The 22,513-nt window shown below is 47.0% G+C and overlaps 7 protein-coding genes across 7 annotated transcripts; 3 read left to right on the top strand and 4 right to left on the bottom strand.

Annotated features, from left to right (window-relative positions):
• Positions 1–4,460: 4,460 nt before the first annotated feature.
• Positions 4,461–6,253, bottom strand: Pdw03_2865 (COP9 signalosome complex subunit; the record flags this gene model as incomplete). The annotated part of the gene is made up of 5 exons (XM_066100305.1): positions 4,461–4,949; positions 5,021–5,173; positions 5,264–5,713; positions 5,772–6,008; positions 6,086–6,253. The coding sequence occupies 5 exons, from the start codon at positions 6,251–6,253 to the stop codon at positions 4,461–4,463; spliced, it is 1,497 nt and encodes a 498-aa protein (XP_065955705.1).
• A 441-nt stretch (positions 6,254–6,694) lies between these two features.
• On the top strand, positions 6,695–8,188 carry Pdw03_2866 (Gamma-glutamyl phosphate reductase; the record flags this gene model as incomplete). Its single annotated transcript, XM_014682153.1, has 3 exons — positions 6,695–6,995; positions 7,058–7,219; positions 7,278–8,188. 3 exons carry the CDS (start codon positions 6,695–6,697, stop codon positions 8,186–8,188), a joined length of 1,374 nt encoding a protein of 457 aa, XP_014537639.1.
• A 304-nt stretch (positions 8,189–8,492) lies between these two features.
• Positions 8,493–9,318, bottom strand: Pdw03_2867 (60S ribosomal eL18 domain-containing protein; the record flags this gene model as incomplete). The annotated part of the gene is made up of 4 exons (XM_014682152.2): positions 8,493–8,570; positions 8,629–8,996; positions 9,097–9,201; positions 9,315–9,318. 4 exons carry the CDS (start codon positions 9,316–9,318, stop codon positions 8,493–8,495), a joined length of 555 nt encoding a protein of 184 aa, XP_014537638.2.
• A 427-nt stretch (positions 9,319–9,745) lies between these two features.
• Pdw03_2868 (Mitochondrial substrate carrier) lies at positions 9,746–11,038 on the bottom strand (the record flags this gene model as incomplete). Its single annotated transcript, XM_066100306.1, has 5 exons — positions 9,746–9,971; positions 10,026–10,162; positions 10,211–10,486; positions 10,552–10,875; positions 10,931–11,038. The coding sequence occupies 5 exons, from the start codon at positions 11,036–11,038 to the stop codon at positions 9,746–9,748; spliced, it is 1,071 nt and encodes a 356-aa protein (XP_065955706.1).
• Positions 11,039–11,975: 937 nt separating this feature from the next.
• On the top strand, positions 11,976–13,132 carry Pdw03_2869 (Pre-mRNA-splicing factor srp1; the record flags this gene model as incomplete). Its single annotated transcript, XM_014682151.1, has 5 exons — positions 11,976–12,061; positions 12,324–12,380; positions 12,437–12,536; positions 12,598–13,024; positions 13,080–13,132. The coding sequence occupies 5 exons, from the start codon at positions 11,976–11,978 to the stop codon at positions 13,130–13,132; spliced, it is 723 nt and encodes a 240-aa protein (XP_014537637.1).
• Positions 13,133–13,896: 764 nt separating this feature from the next.
• On the top strand, positions 13,897–18,182 carry Pdw03_2870 (5-oxo-L-prolinase, putative; the record flags this gene model as incomplete). The annotated part of the gene is made up of 5 exons (XM_014682149.1): positions 13,897–13,938; positions 13,989–16,656; positions 16,726–17,211; positions 17,270–17,451; positions 17,508–18,182. The coding sequence occupies 5 exons, from the start codon at positions 13,897–13,899 to the stop codon at positions 18,180–18,182; spliced, it is 4,053 nt and encodes a 1,350-aa protein (XP_014537635.1).
• Positions 18,183–18,302: 120 nt separating this feature from the next.
• On the bottom strand, positions 18,303–21,905 carry Pdw03_2871 (PX-associated, sorting nexin 13; the record flags this gene model as incomplete). The annotated part of the gene is made up of 4 exons (XM_066100307.1): positions 18,303–18,521; positions 18,576–18,827; positions 19,023–21,303; positions 21,370–21,905. The coding sequence occupies 4 exons, from the start codon at positions 21,903–21,905 to the stop codon at positions 18,303–18,305; spliced, it is 3,288 nt and encodes a 1,095-aa protein (XP_065955707.1).
• Positions 21,906–22,513: the final 608 nt, after the last annotated feature.

Raw genomic sequence — 22,513 nt, forward strand, 5'->3', positions numbered from 1 at the left:
TCTTTTACCCATGTTTTGGTTTATACATGTAATTCTACTCGATTATCATAACAAGTAAGGGGAAATATTTGGAAATTCTAGTGAAATAGATACATGTCTTTGATAAATTAGCATTATAACTAAGCTTTATGACTGTACCTATCAGTTTGTTTGGAATGTTCTACGCTTATGAGGTATTACCTATAGAGATATATCTACTGTACTAGGAACTATGTGTATCTTTATGGTCGAGTATCAAAATCAGACCAATATCAATTACAAGTGGCTTAACTTGTTCGAATTTTGTATTAAAAGAAAGTCTACACATTTATCATTTCCAAGAGCCTTTTATATTACTAGTCCTAATAGTTTTGGATGAGCTACCTATATTTAAAACTTTCTCATGGCTAATCAGTTGAAACATTTTGAGGAAAATCAAGTTCCAACGAGCTGGGAATGGGCCGGGAATGGGCTATTCATGGCTTTTTACGGGCTATTAATGGGGGTTTCAAGCTTTCGTCGAGCTTTGTGGGGTTTTTTTCGAGCTTCAGGGGCTTTTTTCGAGCCGGCCCCACTTATTATATACAATTCAGGATACTACTATCATCGCCCTCTATTTTGATCTATCGATTATCGATATAACTAGTTAAGTAACACTTCTAGGTGGTAGAGCTTCTTGTAATGTATCGACCCTCCTTTATGCATTCTCAAAAGCCCTTTCTGTTATAGGTTTTATTAACTCTACAATGTCCCAAAATCAGCAGTCTGAGTTTGCATCATCACAATTCGGTGGTGACTACGATAACTTATCCTACCTTATACCCTCCAATTACCCAGCTACGCCATCGACAAGCCAACAGACTTTTGATGTATCTGTACCGGCTTTTCTTCGACCGGACGACCCTCCCTTACTCCCCCATCTTGAACGATTTGAACATGTCGGACCCGATCGGAAAAAGTTATACTTCTTGTATGACAGAATGAATCACCAAGAGTGGGTAGAGTGGTGGTTACAACCCGATTATGGATCAAAGGGCAAGGTCGCATGGCACTCAAATCATCTTTCACATGTCTGGGACCACTTTACCCAGGTAGCCCATAGCAGCGATGGCAGCCCAAAGGTCATGTGTAAGCACTGCTCTGCGATCCTTGAGCATCCTTATGCTGCCAAAAAAGATGCGAACGGGGAAGGATGCGCGTCATGGTACAACTACTATGACTAGGCATCTCAGGACGTCTGCCTGCAACAGGGCTGTAAGTGGTGGTCAGCAACGAGGGGGACTCGATAGGTTTATTCAGTCAACAGTATGGATATCCCTTTAGTACAATTCGTACCACTCATATTATTGAAATAGGATAATACTCTCCGAGAGCCATTCTCCGAGGCAGCTTGGGAGGATAATCCATTACAGTTTATCACGATCAATCGACTTCCCTTTCACCTTATCGAACATCCAACGTTTTGACGGATAATATCACAAGCACACTCGGCCCCAAGCCTCCCATCTATCCCCTCTGCTGATACCGTTCGACGTCGACTATCTGCTCGTGTTAAAGAACGCCAACATTCTACACTCAAACTGCTTCCAGCAGATGCCAAAATCTCAATTGCATTGGATTGCTGGACTTCACCATTCGGACAGGCATTTATGGCAATCACTGGCTATTTTATTGACATTAATTGGTCCTACCGGGAGGTGCTTCTTGGGTTTAAACCCCTTGAAGGTACTCACCCTGGTGCTAATCTAAGTAGTGTTCTCTTAGAGATACTTGCTGATCATAACATCCAGGATCGTGTGTTTGGGATAACTCCGGATAATGCATCGAACAATAAGACCCTTGTTGACTCGCTACAACAGGCCTTGTCGAGCGATATTCATGTTATCCGAATACCCTGTCTTGCACATGTTATTCAATTGAGTCTGAACCAACTTCTTGATCGCTTGAAAGCAGTCCCTCAGAATGATACAACTGAGACCAAAATGGTCTGATCGCCAATCAATACTCGCGAAAGCAAATGCCCAAAGCGAAAACCGCAGTATATCTCATACCTTGAACAAGGTACGGTATCTTGCTGTTTATATCCGGGCTAGTCCCCAACGTCGCGAAGCATTCGTTAGTCTTCAGCCCTCAGAGCAGGCACTTATGCCACTTCAGGATGTGAAGACTAGGTGGAACTCGACGTTTCTCATGCTTCGCCGGGCAAAGAGACTCCGTGATTTCCTTGGTACATTCTGTATAGACTACAACTGCGAGGAGATGGCACTTAACAACGATGAATGGCGCCAGATCGATTACCTTCTTTGTCTCACAAAGCCATTCTATGAATATACTCTTGCGCTTTCAAAGACTCGAGATGTGACTGCACATCTAGTATTCCAGATCTACAATATGTTGTTTGAGCACCTTGAGAAGTCTATCAAGCAGCTTCAACGAAAGCATGTCCCATGGAAACAACAGATGCTTTCATCCCTTGAGGCTGGTCGATTGAAGCTTGACGAGTACCATTCGCAGACAGATCATGATCGTGATCATATTTACGCAACTAGTACTATGCTGGCGCCAGATAACAGGTTCCAATTCTTTTTCACCGATGACTGGACAAAGGAATGGCGTGATAAATATCGAGCCTCATTCCAAGATACTCTCTTACCTTACCAAGAGCGTCAAGCTACTAGTCAAGGCCTAACAGTCTCTTCTCCCGGATCAAGGCCAAGCACAGCTCTTCATAATCTACTTCGCCCAAAGAGTCCCAAAGCGAAGCCGGTTGGCGACGAGATAACCCAGTATCTTGATGGTGGTAAGTTATGCTCTTCTTCAAGTCTTGTTACGATAAATAACGGTTGCTGATTTTATATAGATGTCGTTGATTCCGAGCCGCTACCCTTTTGGCGAGAGAACCATAGCCGTTTTCCTGCGATTGCTTCGCTTGCGCGGGATATTCTTACAATTCCAGCAACTGGGGCAGGTGTGGAACGGTTGTTTAACACTGCTCGCGATATTTGCCATTATCGCCGCGGTCGTATGAAGGCTGAGACTATTGAAGAGTTAATGCTTTTCCTTTGTACATCAAGATGTGACCTTGAATTACATGAGGCAAAGGAGCTTGAACGATTCTTCTCTCTGAATGAGATCGAAGCACTGAGAGAGGAAAAGGACGATAAGCTTGATGATGTTGAATTTGAACAGATCAGTGATACAGAAGAACAGCCTGAGATTTCTAGGGGTTTGATTGATGTTGATGATGATAATACTGGTGATAATGATGCTGGCGATCCTCCATTGCCAACTTATAGTACTCAGCCACGTATGTCAGGGAGGAAAAGGAAGCATGTAGAGGACGATATGTATCAGTCTCATTAGTTTACACTGAAATTAATCACAATAATTTAATATATGTTTGAACAAATCAATAATTTATTGAATTTGAAGTGAACGATGTAATTGAAATACTCAAAATTACTGGGAATTCCTGCATTATTTGTGCAGTCACGAGAAATTGGCATGTTTGCATTGTTTAGTCGAAGGGGGGGCTCGGGGCCCCCCCCCCCTCCGAGCTGTGGCCCAAACCAAAAGCCCGAAACCCGACCCTTTTGAGGGTCGAGTCGGGTCGGGTTTCGGGCTTTTCGAGCTTTGCGGAAGTCTACTCTCGATCTTCACGGAGCTTAGCTGGCAAAACTCTATTCGAGGATTTACCGTTGCTACTAGTTCTCGGGAGCGATAGGGGAGGGGGGGGGGGGGCTAGAGCCGGTCCCTTATCCCTATTTCTGGAGCCTAGCCTAGAAGGCCGCTAAGTCATTCGAACTAGTTAGTGCTAGCGGTGCTACTACTATCGCTGCTGCCGTCGCTTTTTTAATGGTTTCTATTCGCTAGTCGAGTCGGTCGAGTGCCTATTGTACCTTTTCCATAACTTAAACCTACGGTTTCTCTCCTATCGGGGAGTTCAGTGTAAATTGTTCAATAGCCTTAACGAAGTTAATTATGTACAACTCACTAACGCCGTCGTTTTCTATGGCATTTAGCACCTCTCTGGCGCCCCGAGTGAGCTTATTCATAGTGCCAAAGTGGTTACGTGGTTTCTTCGGGGGCGCTTTTGAAAACTTTGCTTCGGGGGGCGAATCCGGTTTCCTTCCACCACCAGCACCAACCATCCTTCGATTCCTACGAAAATAGGGTCAAAAGACAGAGCCGGAGGTCAGAAAGAATATGAACAATTTTTGAGAGCCGTGCGGCCGTTGGCGAGATAGAACAAAAATTTAAATATGGGCAAAAAGAGTTGTTCCTTATGGTGGTTATATGTAAATTTAGAGTTGAATGTATCTATTACTTCGAAAATTATTGTTGAGTGGGGCGCACTAATACACGAAGGTGTGTTGGGCGCTTGGCACGATTATACGCATTACAAGGGACTAGCACCACAAGCAATATATTCAAAGCAAGATTATTCAGTCCTTACTGCTCTTCAACATCAAAGAATGAACTCAGGACATGTCACCCATCAGGTCTTCATCCATATCAAGTCCAGCCTCTCCCCCTACAATGGGATTTACTTCACTAGAACTTGTCCAAACCTGACCCTTGTGTAGGCTATCAACATACTCCTCGCTTAATTCAAGGTTGTTATTGGTCTCCCCAAGATTAATCACCAGGGTCTCCATCAGCTTCATTTCCTGATTGAGTTGGGACTGTGAGTCCAACTCATGAGAGAGCCGAGGTAACAAATGAATAGATGAGAACCGTAGCATGGAAGTCTCAGCATGATCTTTGGTCTGCACCAATGTCGCGTTCAAAGCACGAGTAATGATGAGAGAAGAAACAGCGGACGCAGTGACTTCTGTACACACAGGGGAGGGAAATACCTGCTTTGAAAGGTCGGCCATCGTTAAAGCTGCAAAGGTCTTCCCAAGCTTGATAACGGTTTGACAGAAGAAAGCAGCCAATACCTGGGAAACGAGACCGAGATTATTGTCCTAAAGCGGCAGCATTAGTCCTGAATGCCAAAACAACATAATCTACAGTGTTAACTGGAGTCGCCACATACCGCGCACCAAACCTCCTTGGCTGCATCAATTTCAGCATTAAGCCTCTTCAAATCACCGCATTCAAATGCATGAGCAAGAATGACATAGGGCCTTGCGAGTGATTGACAAACTTTCACCAGGTGAGGTGTTGTGATGCTTGGAGGCGAGCAGAGCTAATCACGGAAACAATTAGCTCAAGAAAACGATAAGGCTATAGCTGTCGAGATTATGTTCTTTTTTCTTTCAGGGAATAGAAAACCCACCTTGCCCTTTTCGAGTAAGCATACCAACACCCATTTTTTGTAAGCTTCCACCATAATCAAACTCACAGAGCTAGTGCTAGGTGTGGAGATGACAATCCCAAGAAAATGAAGTGCATTGTGCCACTCCTTTAACGCCATGTAAACCATACCACCATAAAGAAAGTACTGCAAGTAGTCTCTATATGATAGCTTGGATGAAAACCCAGAAGATTCAGTCATAAAGGATATACTTGAAACGTGATCTGCGCAAAGAACAGAGGAGTCTGAAGAGGGACGCCCCAGCGAGATTGGGAAATGACAAATCTGTTTGTTCAGGACAGGCAATGCACAAGAATATGCTTTGGCCTGCAGACAAAGCCGGACAAGCAAAAGGTGAGTCGAGGTGAAAACGGCACATGATGAATCGAGACGAAGCATAGCGTTTTTAACCAGCGTAGCGCCTAGCAATGGCTGTAGCAGGGTTAGTTTAGCATTTCAAGCCAAGAAATGTTGGAAATAGCTGACTTGCCATTGATGCAGCCTGTGAGGCTTGCCCTACGAGCTCAACAAGAAGGCGCCATTCCTGCCCAGCGTATCTGACTTGGACCGTGTTGAAACTCGCCAAAAAACGTGCAGCGCATGCCCATAGTCTTCCCGAGGGGCGGAGATCCTCTGGGAATGAATCTGAATTCAGTTCCTGTGCCTTTCGTATTTGCACTTGTAGCACAAAAAGATATGGGATAGAATCTATCTCTGGGTCAAGACGCTAAAGAAAAACGCAAGTTAGCTGCTAACCCATACAGATTTCACAGAGAAGACTTGATACAAAGTAAAGCTGCTTACATTGAGGACAGACTCATCGTTGACAAATGAATCGAGTGCTTTCGTCATTTGTAACCGCCTGAAGTATTCAACTAGCTCGCGGATCTGATTGTCATACTCGTCGCTGGGTAGGTTGTTAGAGTGATGTAAATGTGCCGATGCGGAGATGATTTCCGAGAGAAGTGTCATCTTGGCAACGTATAGAAGGAGAGCACTAGGTGATTCAGTGTCAAAAGCGCCAAGGTGGTTTGTTTCAAACCAGTGTGATATCTTGGCTTTTGCTTTTGTGATGTCAGGATTGCAACACAGTGAAGATGCAAGGTTGGATGAGAAAGGGAATAGCGAACTGAGAGAAGAGAGATTTGATAAAAAATGTGGGCGAAAGAAACCTATGTTGTAGGTACGGATTAGTCTTGGTAAAGGATTGTGACGTAGGGTGTTGTGGTGATGACTGGAGATCTCGGGGAGGTGGGTAAATCCGAGACGAGCGGGATTGATAACGTGCCCCTCCACACTTTTGGATCGATAGGATTTTCCTTTCTTTCCCCTTCTTCCGAGTCTCTACTACTTTCACTTCTTTCTCAAAACTGCTGCTTTCGATCTCCACAGGAGCAGAGCTTGTTTGATATAATGTCGTCGGCCGAATCTGCAGCAGTTGACGCCGCCCATAGCGCATCACTTGCCTCTCGTCGTCTTGCAACTTTAAACAATGATGACCGCAATAAAGCGTTGACTTTACTCCATGATGCATTGGAAATGAACCGAAAAGAGATACTTGAAGCCAATGCTAGGGATGTAGAACTTGCTACTATTGCGGCTGAGAGCGGGAATTTGAGTCATAGCGTGCTCAAGAGACTTGACCTGTCGCGGCCTGGAAAATACAAAGACATGCTTGATGGAATCTTGAGTGTGCGAGATTTGGATGACCCTAGTGAGTACACTTTCTAGTCTTTGACCTCTATCGAGATAGTGATTAACGCAACACAATTATAGTTGGGAAGGTGACACTACGAACCCTCCTTGACGATGGTCTGACACTCGAGAGAGTCAGCTGCCCTATCGGTGTGCTACTCATTATCTTTGAGGCCCGCCCGGAGGTAATTGCAAACATCGCTGCGTTGGCTATCAAGTCAGGCAATGCTGCTATTCTAAAAGGTACACGCACGCCCTTATAAAGTTTTCATGATACTGTTCAATTGACGCAAATTTCCAGGTGGGAAGGAATCCATGGAGTCATTTGCGGCAATTGCGAACGTTGTCTCTAAAGCTATTGCCGAATCTCGCGTGCCAGTGTCATCGATCCAGTTGGTCAAGACACGCGATGCAGTGTCTTCTCTCTTGGCCCAGGATTCGCTGATTGACCTGGTCATTCCCCGAGGTTCCAACGAACTTGTCCGTTTTGTGAAAGAGAACACGAAAATCCCTGTGCTTGGACATGCCGATGGCCTTTGTTCTGCTTATATACACGCTGATGCTGATATCGACATCGCCGTGAAAGTGATTGTGGATTCAAAAACAGACTATCCAGCGGCATGCAACTCATTGGAGTCCTTGCTTGTCCATGAGGATACCCTTGAATCGGTGTTCCCAGCTGTAGCTGCTGCTCTCCTACAGAAAGGCGTGACACTTCGTTGTGATCCCGATTCAAAATCTGCTTTGATAAAGACATTGCCAGCCAAGACATTAGCGCAAGTACAAGCAGCCACCGAATCCGATTATACCACTGAGTTTTTGGACCTTGTGTTGGCAGTGAAAACAATTCCCTCAAGTGACTCTCCGACCACGGCCGTGGAGGCTGCCATTGCCCATATAAACATGCACTCCTCCAAACATACAGAGCTCATTTTGACCCAGTCAAAAGAAGCAGCGGACATGTTCATGAGCGGAATTGACAGTGCGGGTGTTTTCTGGAATGCATCTACTAGGTTTGCTGATGGCATGCGGTTTGGATTTGGCACAGAGGTTGGCATCAGCACCAACAAGATTCATTCGCGAGGACCGGTCGGACTTGAGGGCCTGACGATCTACAAGTACCTGATCCGGGGAAAGGGTCACGGGGCAGCGGACTATGACGGCGAAGGAGGGAAGAAATATCTTCATACTAATCTGCCCATATGCCAGTAATCGCCTCCAGCGCAACGCATCAATAGAAGGATATCATTTTAGAAAAGATTTTTTTTTTCCTTTGCTCTCTTGTTTGAAAAATCCCAAAAGAAAAAAATTTAGGACAAAGCCCGATTCAATTTTCTTTTGCCCCTTCGTTCGTAAATTCTCATTTCCCAGTCCAACCAAAGCCATCCCGCCACTTTTAAGTACACAGACTTGAGGTCTCTGGCTAGAACTGGAACGATTCCAGGCACCGAGAAAGTCAATGTGGCCAATGCATCTTTCACAATACAGACACACCACATCATCCTCATCAAGTCCCTTAAACCTTGAAACCCTTGGATCTTCTGCGACCACGAGCCCGCTCGAACTTGCGGCCCTTGCTAGCCACGTACGGCTTCTGTTTTGAGTCAGTAAATTGAAATCACACCATCTCATTTTCAGTCGTGATAACGCACCTTGTCAGTGTGGGGACCAAAGCCAAAGTGCTTCACGGCCTCACGGGCGTTCTTGGGTCCACGCAGGAGGAGAGTGTTGGCACCGGTAGGAGCGCGGAGAGCAAGCTGGTCAAGAGTCAAAGTCTCACCACCAGCCTTCTCAATGCGAGCGCGAGCAGTCGCGGTGAAACGGAGGGCAGCAATCGACAGCTTGGGGACGGTCAAAAGGCGGTTGTCATCGGTGACGGTACCGACAACGACGACGGTCTTGCCCTTCTGCGCCTCACTGATGTTGGCGACAGCGCGAGAAAGGGAAACCGGGGGGCGGTTGATTCTCGACATGAAGAGACGACGGAGGACGGCCTTGTTGAAGTTGGACTCGGTGCGGCCTATCATGCATCCCATATCAGCCTCGATAAATCCTCACACTGGCACACCTGTAGAAATTGCGCTGCAAACGAAATTCGGAAAAATCGGGGGGATTCATACGAGCTAAGAAGCGGTAAAGCTTCACCAGAACCTTCAAGTAGACGTTGTCGCTCTTGGGAGCCTTGCGGTGGCTGCTCCGCACATGGTGGCGGTCCAGGTCGATACCTGCAATTTGTAAATTGTCAGTGGAATGAACTGAATACTAGCAAAAAAACGAAGAGGTTCGAATTTATGCTGCGAGATGCGATATTTGAGTCAACGGAGATGATCAAACATACCCATGGCTGTGTATTGGTCGACTTCCCGGGAAATAGCTTGCTGTCGCACCCGTATGGAAAGTGCAAGAGGTTTTTGATCCTTGACTTTCGGCTGGACAGTGTTGTGTGGGTTTAGCCCTACGCTAGACTTGACTAGGAAAGGCGAGGCACATGACCTGGGTACTACCACGTGATGCCAACACCATTTTACTCGCCACCTGCTCACGTGCTATGTGGATCTCGCCGCATCTAGCCCTGGAGCAGAGAATTACTCCGAACCTGATCTTCAAATTCTGGCGTACTCTGTACATTGACATCGACACTGACATTTTAAAATTAATGCATGTGTCCACGCTGGCTTGTGTGTATATTTAATGTATACACACACTTGATCTATAACCTAATGTTCACAATAATGAGAAGAGAAATCTAGGTACATGTATTATTTTGAACTATTCTCTATCATTCAAGCCGACAAAGAAGTCACGAGTCATTTCAAAACTCAACCAGCTGCTGGCCATACTAGGAGCAACTTTCAAAAGATTTGGCCCTATCCCCTTAAAGAGTCCACGTAGTCCCTCCTCAGCCACGATGACTCTCACAGCATCCCAGATCGAAGTGTATTGGTAACCCATTCCCGACATTGTGTTGATCTGGAATCGCCGACGTAGCACATCACTAAGAACAAAAGTCAGTTTCACGGCGTTTAGCTCAAAGAATAAAAGAACCGACAAAGGATAGGTACACGTCTGGGCGACTGCTCCAGAGACTGCACCAGCCAGTAATTTTCGATAGGAGCTAGGGTTTTTGTCCCCTTCCGGTGTTAGGTACTTGCGCACCGATTCGTAGGTCATGAAGTTGAGTCCCACCTGTCGTTTATCAGTTAGGTCCAAGTCAAATCACGATGACAAACTCACATATGGGGCTACTCCGGCAACAGTAGGAGTAATTCCACGATACAAAGCCCTTGTCCCACCTTCATTTTTATAGATCATAGCCATTGTGGTAAACATGCCTGGCAGTTTTTGGCTTGGGTCTCTTGCTCCAAGATCGGCAAATGAAGCGGATTGGATGGAAAGCCGGGTTCGAACAATGTCCAGAGGATAGGTGATAGTCACCGAGGTGATCCCGGCAACACCTCCACAAAAAAGGCGACTCGTTGGGGTCATCTCACCATCGGGAGACTCTACCAACTAGAACAAAGTAATGTCAGTGTGTATAAAACACTAATTCTGCAGGGGTAAGAATGGCCACCTACTTGCTTGTAAAAATTATAGCTCCCAAACTGTACTGCCGAGTAAGGGATAATGCGAATACAGTTTGTTCCATTACCTCGCATGAAGCCCCGCCAGCCTTCTTCCCGCCCCATCTTCACCAAGGCTTTCCATATTGACAATCTGTATTCTGTTCGACCAACACTTTGAACCTGAAGAAGAATTTTCAATCGTTCGAGTGGTGACACTATCGTTCTGGAAACTGCGCCAGCCACTCCACCAGCCATAAATGCAGCCACCACAGGTTCGGCGAGGTTCTTTCTAGTAAGAACCAAGATTGAGGGGGTTTGATCATTAATCAGCTCCTGCTTTAATCAACCAGTCAGCCTCCCAGCTCACATGGATGAGGGTTCTCCTTCTCACCTTGGCTGAATTTGAACTAGATGGAAACCTGGAGAGATTCCGCAAGGCAGGCTTTGCTGCGCCCTCTAATCTCTCTTTCTGAATAGAATCCTGTCGATCTAAGCTCATCTTGAAGATATGCACATCCGGTTTCACGGATGAGGTACAGAAATCCTGTGTTCTGTTGTGTAATGATTTCCAGCAATTCTATTAATCAAAAATGAAGGCTGATTTTGTTGCTGCGGATCAGATGCGATAAAGCACTTTTGGTGAAGTGCTAGCCATGAAGGTTGGTTGTTTCCCTAGGTTTGGTGATCTAAAAGCACATCTTTGATCTTGTGTCCAGTGGTGTATTGCTTGTTTCAATGTCCATATAACTGAGGTATAAAGGGTAATGTTGATAGTGGATTTGGCAAAAGGAGAAGCAAGGTCAAAAAGAGATGACTTTGCTATGATCAGATAGATGTTCAGTCGAATTTGCTTTTTTTTGGCCCTTCCCCCTTTTTCAATGTTGGTGGAAGATGTAGTTGAACAGGTGAAAAGGAAAGAAGAAACAACAAGAAGAAAATTTCCTCAAAAAAAGGGGTCTTAGATCACACAAGAATGAGTGGTATAGTTGGAGGGTCAAGGTGAGAGAAAGAGACGAACATCCCGACTTACCGAGACACGGTACCTCCCGATAGTCCGCTACTTGCATTACGTACCTACCTTGGTCCAGCTAACTACATAGTGCCCTGCATTGACATCAACACTGTAGATATTGTGAACAGATCAAATTTTGGTTTGAAGGATTTAAGCATTGGATACAGATGAATAATGATCACTGTGTTCCTCTCAAAAAAAAAAAAAAAAAAAAAAAAGAAAATCCAAATCAATTGCGTCATTGGCAGGTTTGATACACCGTAGCACCTTCACTAATTCTTTCCTTGTGCTCCCCTCTCTCTTTCCCTTATGCTCTTTATCCTCTTGAAGCTTTTAAAGCTCCACCTCTCCTTTCAAAATTCTTAATTTTTTTTCCAACTGACCCAATCTTCTTTCTTTTCCATTGCTCTGTGCTAACGGCACCATGTCTTCTCGCTCTGGAACTACTCTGTATGTTACCGGGTTTGGCCATGGCACCCGTGCTCGCGATCTTGCCTACGAATTCGAACGGTACGTGTCGCCTCTACCTTCGCACCTACGAACTTCGATTCCCATCCTTCCGACGACCTCCCGATGAAGACTGTTGGCACTAAATGCCTTGGACGACGCTCTTCGTTCTTTCTTTCCAACTAGCGTGACATTGGCGTGGAAGCTTGTGTCTACGTTGCCCTGTCTCACTCCTCGGGCAACGGTTAGCTAGTCTTGGTCATTCCTCATCTTCATTTCTCTCAATACCGCTACCTGAAGCTAGCTCAACTGATTTTGGAACTAGTTATGGGCGTCTTGTTCGCTGTGATATCCCTGCCCCGCGCACTCCTTCCAGCCGACTGTAAGTTGAATAATGACAGCTGAAATCGCTTTATCTTTCTAATCTAAATCGCTTAGCTTCGCTTTTGTTGAATACGAGAGTCGCCGCGATGCTGATGATGCCTACCATGAGATGCACAACAAGCGTATCGGCCGCGATGATTTGTTGAAGATTGAGGTAATCATATCCTCCCCCACCCCCAAGGCTTTGTCATATATATCCTTTAACAAATTTCCAGTGGGCACGCACTCCTCCATCTGCTTCCTGGCGCTTTGACTCTGGCTCTGGCCGTGACGCTCCACGTGATGCTCCCCGTGACGCTGGTCGCGATGCTGGCCGTGATCGTCGCCGTGATCGCACTCCTCCTCGCCGTGGTCGCTCCCCATCCCCTCGTCGCAGCCGTGGTGGCGACTACTCCCCTCGTCGAGACGATCGGTACGAACGAGACACCGACCGCACCGACCGCGACTACGATCGCCGCGACCGTGATTCTGACCGCCGTGACCGTGATCACGATCGACGTGATCGTGACCGTTCTCGTGACCGCTCTCGCAGCCCCGATGACCGTGAACGTGATGGCAAGGATGACCGAGAAAGACGCGATGATGATAGGGAACGTCGCGAGGAGGACCGTGAGAACGGGCCCAACGGTGAGGACAGGAAAGGTTAGTAGCGTGAGAACCCAATCTAGAAAATGTTCTTTTCACTCACATACAGCAGTACCCCTGGACCCAATGCCCTCTGCCCATGATGAGCTTGATACTGCTGAGTAGATCAACTCAGAACTACGTCTATTCGCTCTCGACCCATGTCTCCCGTCGTCTGTTTTGTCTTCTGAAGGTTTTTTTCAATGCGGTTGTGCCAACTAGGGGGAGGGAGAAGACAAGGTTATCGCCCCAGTATTGCTCTTAATACATCCTGTGGCATATCTCGGTTCTCATCCCCCTTTGCCTATGTGTTTCTGATTCCAAATGGCGTGAAGCTTGCTCTTCGGGACAAGCTGGGGCTATGTGAACGTGTGACCCCTGCTTCCCCTTCTTTTTTTTTCAATTTTGCTTTTCCCCGAGTTATTCCCAACATTTCTTTCTTATCTTTGAGCTTGGTAATTTATCCTGGTCAGCAGCTCGGATCCCACCGAAGCGAACGTCGAACGATCGTTCCAAGTCCGCGCCCCAAATACCACGATGAATTCCGTTTCGCCCTTCGTCTTCGCAATTTAATTTGAAAGCGGTTATTTCAATTCCTCGCCCCCTTCGACCGGTCGCCATTCTATGTGGTGTTGTTTCTTTAAACCACTGTAGTGTCTTAGTTGTATGTGAGGTTGATGCTAATGGGGACCAGTTTGCAATCATTTCCACAGCTTTGTTAATAACGAAAAAAGCAACAGCATTTCTAAAATCCGATACATCTTGAAAGTTGCCCATTTCATAGCAATGACGTAGGGTATTCGGCGCGGGGAACAGTTCACCTGGGAGGGGGGGGCATCAAAGCAATGTGTTGCTACTTTTTCAACGTTCGGACACTTTCTACAACTAACATGAATTCAGCAAAAAAGACTGGAATTAGTATTGCAATCGATGTATTGGTCTTCTCCCCCTTTACTTGTTCAGAACACTGACATGGTAAAAGAGAGGCGGGACTTTTACCGATTGCGTTGGAAACCCAGGGACCGACCGCTTGGAAGATGATGTTGTGGTTAAACTTCTCTCAGACGATCCCAACAACTACAAAGATGCACCTTTGGAGGGCATCCGGCGGATTCTTTCCAACTTTACAGGTCACGACATCCCTCGTGGGGAACCCATCGACACTTCTTTGATCCAGAGCATCCGCATGGGTACAACGGTGGCAACAAATGCGCTGCTCGAGCGGAAGGGGGAAAAGGTAGCGCTGGTGGTAAGCAGGGGCTTTAAAGACTGCCTTGAGATTGGAAATCAGTCTCGTCCCAAAATATTTGATCTTGCCATCAAACGTCCCGATGTCCTTTACGAAGAGGTGATTGAGGTGGACGAGCGCGTCACTTTGGAAGACTACGCGGAAGACCCGCAACGAAGAACCACTGCCACCACTCTCCGGGAACAGACCCAGACAGGAGACGTTGTTATTCGCGGCCTTTCTTCAGAAGCAGTTCGCATATTGAAGCGCCCGTCCGAGGAATTGGTGAGATCGCAGTTGGAAGAGGCATACAGCCGCGGGATTAAAAGCATAGCAGTATGTCTTATACATGGTTACACCTTTCCAGATCATGAGGCACTGGTGGGAAGAATCGCCAAGGACATTGGTTTCCACCATGTGAGTTTGAGCCACCAGCTCATGCCGATGATTAAACTTGTGCCAAGGACCACTTCAGCTTGCGCCGATGCATATTTAACCCCTGCAATCAAGAAGTATATCTCTGCATTTCAAGCCGGATTTGAGGGTGGCCTAGGCAGTGAGAGTGTCAAAAAACAGGCAGGCGCCAAAGGCGCAAGCTGTGAGTTCATGCAATCGGACGGTGGTCTGGTGGACGTGGACCAATTTTCAGGCCTACGAGCAATTCTGTCAGGGCCTGCTGGCGGCGTGGTGGGATATGCGTTAACTTCCTACGATCCTGTGTCAAAAACGCCTGTAATAGGGTTTGATATGGGAGGGACGAGCACGGATGTTAGCAGGTACGGATCCGGCCGGTATGAACATGTCTTTGAGACAACCACCGCTGGCGTGACAATCCAGTCTCCTCAGTTAGATATCAACACCGTTGCTGCAGGTGGCGGTTCGAGATTGTTCTACCGTAACGGTCTCTTTGTTGTCGGGCCCGAGTCAGCAGGAGCCCATCCAGGGCCCGCATGCTATCGCAAGAGTGGACCACTCACAGTAACTGATGCTAATCTGTTTCTTGGGCGATTGGCCCCAGATTTCTTCCCGAAGATTTTTGGCTCAGGTGACACCCAGGGACTGGATGAACAGGCTAGTCGGGTGTTGTTTGAGGGACTAACCAAAGAAATTAACCAGAAGTTGATCGAAGGGGGCCATAACCGAGAAATCTACCCCGACGAGGTTGCCTTCGGTTTTATCAAGGTGGCCAACGAGACAATGACCCGGCCCATTCGATCTCTGACAGAGGCCAAGGGACATGACACCTCAAAACACAGATTGGCCACGTTTGGAGGAGCCGGGGGCCAGCATGCCGTTGCCATTGCCGAGAGCCTGGGGATTCGGCAGATTCTGATCCATCGGTATTCCTCGGTTCTCTCGGCATACGGAATGGCACTGGCAGACGTTGTTGATGAAAATCAAGAGCCTGAATCTAAGACCTGGGCTGATGATGATGATAATAAGGGGGGGGTTCGGGATGCACTTGGTTCGAGAATAGAAGAGTTGAAGAAACGATCCACGCAGAGGTTGCGAGACCAAGGCTTCAACAACGATTCAATCATGTTTGAAGAATACCTCAATATGCGATATCGAGGCACAGAATCTGACTTGATGATACTCAAACCCAGCAAGGAGGAGGCCGATCTTCACTTTGGGGGCGACGAATGGGCCTTTGGCAAGGCATTCATGAAGCAACACAATCAAGAGTTTGGTTTTACTCTTCCAGACCGGGACATCATTGTGGATGACGTGCGGGTGAGAGGAATTGGAAAAAGATTCAAAATATCTGAGAAGAACGTGGACCAGCAGATCGACGAATCCAACCCAAAGGATGTGACGATGGGCCAAGAGTATCGCAGATCTCTTGTCTACTTTGAGGGCGGCCGATGCGAAACACCAATCTACAAACTCGACGACTTAAAGGTTGGTGAGCGAGTGAGAGGCCCGGCGATTTTAGCCGATGACACCCAAACAATTGTGGTGACCCCAGGAGCTTCAGCGTTCTTGACAAAAACCCACGTCGTGATCAATATTGGTGAACTTGATGCCATCCAGGCAAAGATCAGCACCGACACTGTGGATCCAATCCTGCTGAGTGTCTTCTCGCACAGATTCATGGCTATTGCCGAGCAAATGGGACGTGCTCTACAGAAGACAAGTGTAAGTGCCAATGTAAAGGAACGACTTGACTATTCTTGCGCCTTGTTCGACGCAGAAGGCGGGCTTGTTGCGAATGCACCACATTTGCCCGTCCATCTCGGCAGCATGTCAACCTGTGTACGGAGACAGGCCTGGATCTGGCAAGATAAATTGAAACCCGGCGATGTAATTGTGTCAAATCACCCGGAATTTGGGGGAACTCATCTCCCAGATATCACAGTTCTGCAGCCTGCTTTTAGCCAGGGAAAGATCATATTCTACGTCGCCTCTAGGGCGCATCATGGTAAGAAGTTTCCCCCAAGTGAAAGAGAGAGGAGGGGGGGAAGATCAGGATTTTCTAACGTGCGTAAAGCTGACATAGGAGGAATACTCCCGGGATCTATGCCACCTCATTCAAAAGAGCTTTACCAAGAAGGTGCAGCCATCAAGAGCGAAAAATTGGTATCAGAGGGCAACTTTGACGAGAAGCGCATCACAGAATTGCTGTACAAAGAGCCGGCCCAGTATCCAAGCTGCAGTGGAACTCGATGCCTGGCAGATAACTTGAATGATCTCAAAGCTCAGATTGCTGCAAACAAAAAAGGGGCCAATTTGATCCGCATTCTAATCGAGGAGTATGGTGAGGCTGTCGTGCAGTTTTATATGCACCAGATCCAAGGCAATGCAGAGCTCAGTGTGCGCAATCTACTAAAGGATGCGAGCAAGAGATTTGCTGGTCAAGAACTGAGTGCTATTGATTACATGGATGATGGGAGCCCTATCCAATTGAAGATATCAATAGATGGGGAAAATGGGGAGGCAATCTTCGATTTTGAGGGAACAGGCCCGGAGGTACATGGTATGGTCGACTAGCTTGTAAGAACGAACTTAACGTTTGTTGAGCTGACGATGACAAGGCAATATCAATGCACCGGAAGCTGTCACATACTCAGCGATCATCTATTGCCTGCGATGCCTTATTTCAGCTGACATTCCTTTGAATCAAGGCTGTTTAAAGCCAATTGACGTTCGAATTCCTCCTGGAAGTCTTCTGTCCCCCTCGGAATCAGCTGCCGTGGTGGGTGGCAATGTTTTGACGGTAAGAATAGACAGATAATTACGTTGATCATGGGCTCATCGTTTTTCTCTTCACAGAGTCAGCGAGTGACCGACGTCATTTTGAGGTGCTTCCAGGCTTGCGCTGCATCACAGGGCGATACCAACAACCTCACATTTGGGTTCGGAGGGAATATACCCGGCGAGACAGAAACGAAAGGGTTTGGTTACTATGAAACCATTGCTGGCGGTAGCGGGGCTGGTCCGACTTGGGAAGGCGCTTCAGGGGTTCATACACATATGACTAACACCAGAATCACTGACGCGGAGGTGCTTGAGCGGCGGTACCCTGTGATACTCCGAGAATTCAGTCTTCGTCCAAAGTCAGGAGGTAATGGCCAGCACCGCGGCGGGGATGGCGTTGTGCGAGACATTGAATTCCGCATTCCTGTGCAAGTCTCTATCCTCTCCGAACGAAGGGTCTACCACCCATATGGATTAGAGGGAGGCGAAGACGCCCAGTGTGGTCAGAACATCTGGGTGCGCCACGTGAAAAAGAAAGATGGAAGCTGGAAGAACGGATACATCAACCTCGGCGCGAAGAATTCCGCTCAGATGCAAGCGGGGGAGCGGATCATTATCGGAACGCCCGGAGGAGGAGGGTGGGGTCAAATCGGAGACCATAACCGGCTTCTCCAAGAGAAAGATCATCGTGATGCTTGGTGGGGAGGTTCCATTGCCAAAAACATGGCGACGCAAGAGGCGAGTATGTGATCTATCGGGAAATTTATAAGTCCAGACCACCATGGTTTGGTTCAAACGGTCAAGATCAATTTGATTATGATGAAATGTGAGGGCCAGTTATGGGCAACTTAAATCAACTCTCAATTGCGATTATGCTTCACTCTCCTCATCACTTGTCGCTTCGATATTCTGCTTTGGGTTACTTTGGTTTTCCGAATGAGCCTCTCCTTGCTCTTCTTGATCAGATTGGTATCCCTCTGCGGAGTAGATAGGCCGAGGCAGAGTTTCCCCGTTTCCTTTTAGTTCCTGCTCGATCTCAGGTAGAATGGAGATGATGGCAGCAAATTGATCCACGGGCATTGAGATACCCTGAATTGGGAATGAATTTTAGCACGGTTTATGCAAACTCACTGACCAACTGACCTTTTTCCCTGGCAACTCCTGTCCGTTCTTTTCATAATACTCTCGGACATTCACCTGAGTTTTTCCACGGAAAGAAGATATGGTCACACGACGCATCTTAGATATCTCCCAGTAGCGGTCTCCATTAGAGTCGGTTTTGGCTTCCGGGCTGGTGTTGACCTTGGCCTTTTTGGGGCGAAAGCTATTGTCAAGCTGATCGCCTAACTCAGATGAACGTTTCCTAGTAGGCATGGCTGAGATGATCTCGGGAACCTGGTTGTGTGAAGGTTTAGAAGAGTAAGAAAGTGGGAATTTGTGTCCAAATCGGAAACGCGCGAAACGCGGAACACGTTATCACGTGAAGGCCGATCTGTGTGTGTTCATCGTGGATACAGTTCCTACTTTCTAGTCTTTCATTTGTGTATATTCCAAATCAAGCAGATAAATTGAATATCAGAGAGTCAATACCCTAAGGCCCTGTAGTAGAATCGAGAAGACAAATCCTCGAGCGACACTCTCAACTTGAAGACTATCAAAGATCTTCTCTAGCGCTTCTCGACTAGCAGCCGCTCCCATGACACTTGTTAAAGCTTGTGGGATTCCTCGCTGCACAAATAGTCTACGTGCAGTATCCCGTAACCGGATCTTCTCCTCCTCACTGGGTGGAGGTGGCCGGACTTTACGTTCCTCCTCTGTTGGAAGCGCATTCTCACGAAGTTTGACAAGGTAACCCCCTAGGGCGTCGTCTGAAGTGTGGCCTTCTATCATGGAATCTTGCAACAGAGTACGAACAGTTTCCAATGTCGGGCTTCCGGGACGTAGGATATACGATTTGGCAGCATTCAAAAGGGTCCGGCGTATGTTCCACGCAGATGACAAGGTGTACAACTCATTGATAACCGCAAAGATCAGCTCTACTGCTATCTGCGTCTCATCGGCTGTGATGGGATTCCCCTGCTTGTGGGGTTGATCAATACTCTGCCCAGTCTCTGATCGGCGATGTGATGAGGTTTGATCAATATCTTCCGTTGTTTGGATGTCAGGTTCTGTAATGTGATCACTGATATCAAGCGAGGTTTTAGAGGGTGAGATCTCGGTGTTCCATGCAACTTGCTCATTCCCAAAGGACTCTCTGGTACTGTCGATCGAAGATGACTTGGAAATTCCATCTCCTTGGATTTCCAAGGAGTCCCTAGGGTACACCACAGACGACTGAACGTTTTTGTTGCTTACCCCGGTACGATCACCAAAGCTAAACAGTGCCTGCGAAAAACTGGTGCGACTGGATTTATCAGCTTTAGGTTGAACCTGATCAGTAGTGACGGCTGATTTCTTGCTATTGGCGGTGCCTCCGAAAACCCCCGTCATTCCTTCAAAGACGGCTTTACCGCTCCCTGCCACACCCTTGGGCGCATTGGCTAATGCACCCAGCATACCCTTGCCCATGTTTTCAAACGCAGATTGACTAGGGAAAGAGAATACCGGTTTGTTAGGACCGACGGGTTCAGTGCAAGAACCTGCGTCTTTCTCCAAAAATCGGTGCATTCGATCAGTGTCGGCAAGTGACTCATGCCTCATGGCATCTTGTAAATACCGCTCAAGCTCACGGGAAAGAGCTTGTCGTGTTTTGCCTTTCCAGGTGGGCAGTGTGGGGTGACGCTCCGAGAAACTTGAAATTTGATTCAATCGTGAAACAGTGCCCAGCATCTCGTGAAGAGACTGGAAGTCCGAATATTTACGAAACACCATCCATCCAGTCGAGCGTGCTGACGCTGGTTCGATCTGTAGTAGATAATCCCACATTGGTCGCGACTTGATTTGTCCTTTTTCATCCCTCGCTCCGTCGTCATCTACCAGCACTTGTGCCCCATGAAGAATCAAAGGTGGCACAGAAGAGTCTTCGGATAATTTCGGGCTTGCAAGTGATTTCACATCGGGCACTGGACCCTGGTCTTCGTGGCATTCGTTTTCATGGTTCGTCTTTGAAGCCAAATCGGCTGTCAAAGTGTAGTTTTCATCATTTTGTTCGTTTTGGCGTGGCCGTTCTGACTCTGGGCTCTGCATATCATTGGATGCAATCATAGCGCTTAGACGTTTCACCTCTAGAATCGCTTCTTCCTCTGTAGCCTTTGCCACATGCATAGACTCTCTCTGTGTGGCTTTAATTGAATCCGCATTTGAGTCTTCTGAGGGCCTGGGAGCACTGATGCCCTGGTTCCGCGCACCTTCAACGCCTGCGTCGATAGCATGCATGATTTTGGATTCGCCGCCCTGCAGGAGATGTATAATCCATTCATTGATAAATTCAGGGCGGGCAAGACTGGTAACAGTGGACCCCAAGATCACTCCCGCAAAGACCTCACGGAGGAAGTCCCGCACAGCTGGACAATTGTATGCCTTGGCATCCAAGAAATTCGACAGTATGTCATCCGCAATCATGCCAAGTTTCTTCTTTTGTTGTTTCTCAGACAAGACATTCGCTAGGCTGCTATCCGGAAATTGTTCAAGGTACTGATCCACAGTTTTTTGGGTTTCTATCGGAGAAGAGCCTACAGCGGTAAATGCTGCTGCAAGTTCATTCAAGAATACAATAACGATCGATGAAGAGTTGGTGAGAAACTGTAAGAATATATCCTCTGTCCGTTTCCGCGACAGATGCGCGGAGACCGATAAAATGAAATGAGTCAAAATTCTTCGACAGGAGCCTGGGAAACTTGATTCGGACGGTAAAAGTGAATCATACCAGTTTCTTTATTTGGTAAATGAGCTACTTGTTTCAAAGCGGAAGAAGGCTGTATAATTGAGGGATACTTACTTGACATGGTTATTAATGACTGCATCGGTGAGTATTCTCAACGCAACAGCGGTGGCCGGTTGGAAGGTCGCATATTCCAAGTCTGCTGAGGAAATATCTTCAATTGTACTTATAAAATCGTCGTATTCCCCTTGGACGCCTGAAGCACCAGCCCGCTTTGGCCAGTCCAAAAGCCTGTTGGAGACTTCCAGCGCAAGTTCTCTACGCCTGTTAAATTTTTGCGCGTGCGACGTTTGGTGTGGGTGTTCATCATCCGATCCCTCCCAGGACGCGTGCAGGACAACCCCCACAGCTACTCCAATCAGAAGCAGACCGATTCTCCCCAGGATAATGTAGTTGACGAGCGCAAGAAGCGCAAAGACTCCAAGGAGGGTCTCATTGGTAGAGGCTGAGAGGAAATTGAGGGTAGCATTGATGAGCTCCTTTGAAATCGCTGGATTCAAGATGGGATTTTGCGTCGGGGGGTTATTGTGGTTTTTGCTGGATGGAGATGCTGCAATGACTTGGGAGTCTGCATCATCACTGAGGCGACTCATTGTGCCGAGATGTCCCAGAGTTGGAGGGGTTCCAGAGTAATTATGGTCAACCCTCCATGTCCAAGATCAACTATGTCCTTGTAGAATCTGTGTAGACAATTTGACATGGATCAATAAGGACAAGAAAATACGGAACCTATGAAAATGCTTGGCGTTCACAGGTGGCCAGTGCGCACATAGTCAAAAATGATAAACACAAAATGTCGAGAGCAGTTAGAATTCAAAACAAATGTTGAAGCCAAATATGTGAAAATTTAATTGAATGTATCCAATCATGATTTCCTTACAAGCATGAGCTATATAGCAAGGAATCTAAAGCTAACAGAAAGGAGTTGATCTTCGCTATCCGAGTGAATCTGAGCATTCAAAGAGCTTGCATTTCATGCCAGATGTAAAGAGATTGCGGTTGGGAGGAGATTAAAAAAAAAAACAGGGTGCACTACAAGGGATAACGATCCGAAGACTCGTCGTTATTACAAGATGGTCGTCATGTAGCCCATGGGCCACAAAAATCACCAGTCCTGTTGTGGTTTTCATTGTGAGATCGGTGCTGGAATCCAAGGCATAAAATTTCAACCCCATAAAGAAGAAATTCATGAATAGACTGT

The sequence above is a fragment of the Penicillium digitatum genome, chromosome 1 (assembly GCF_016767815.1).
Source record: "Penicillium digitatum chromosome 1, complete sequence".
NCBI classification, from domain to species: domain Eukaryota; kingdom Fungi; phylum Ascomycota; class Eurotiomycetes; order Eurotiales; family Aspergillaceae; genus Penicillium; species Penicillium digitatum.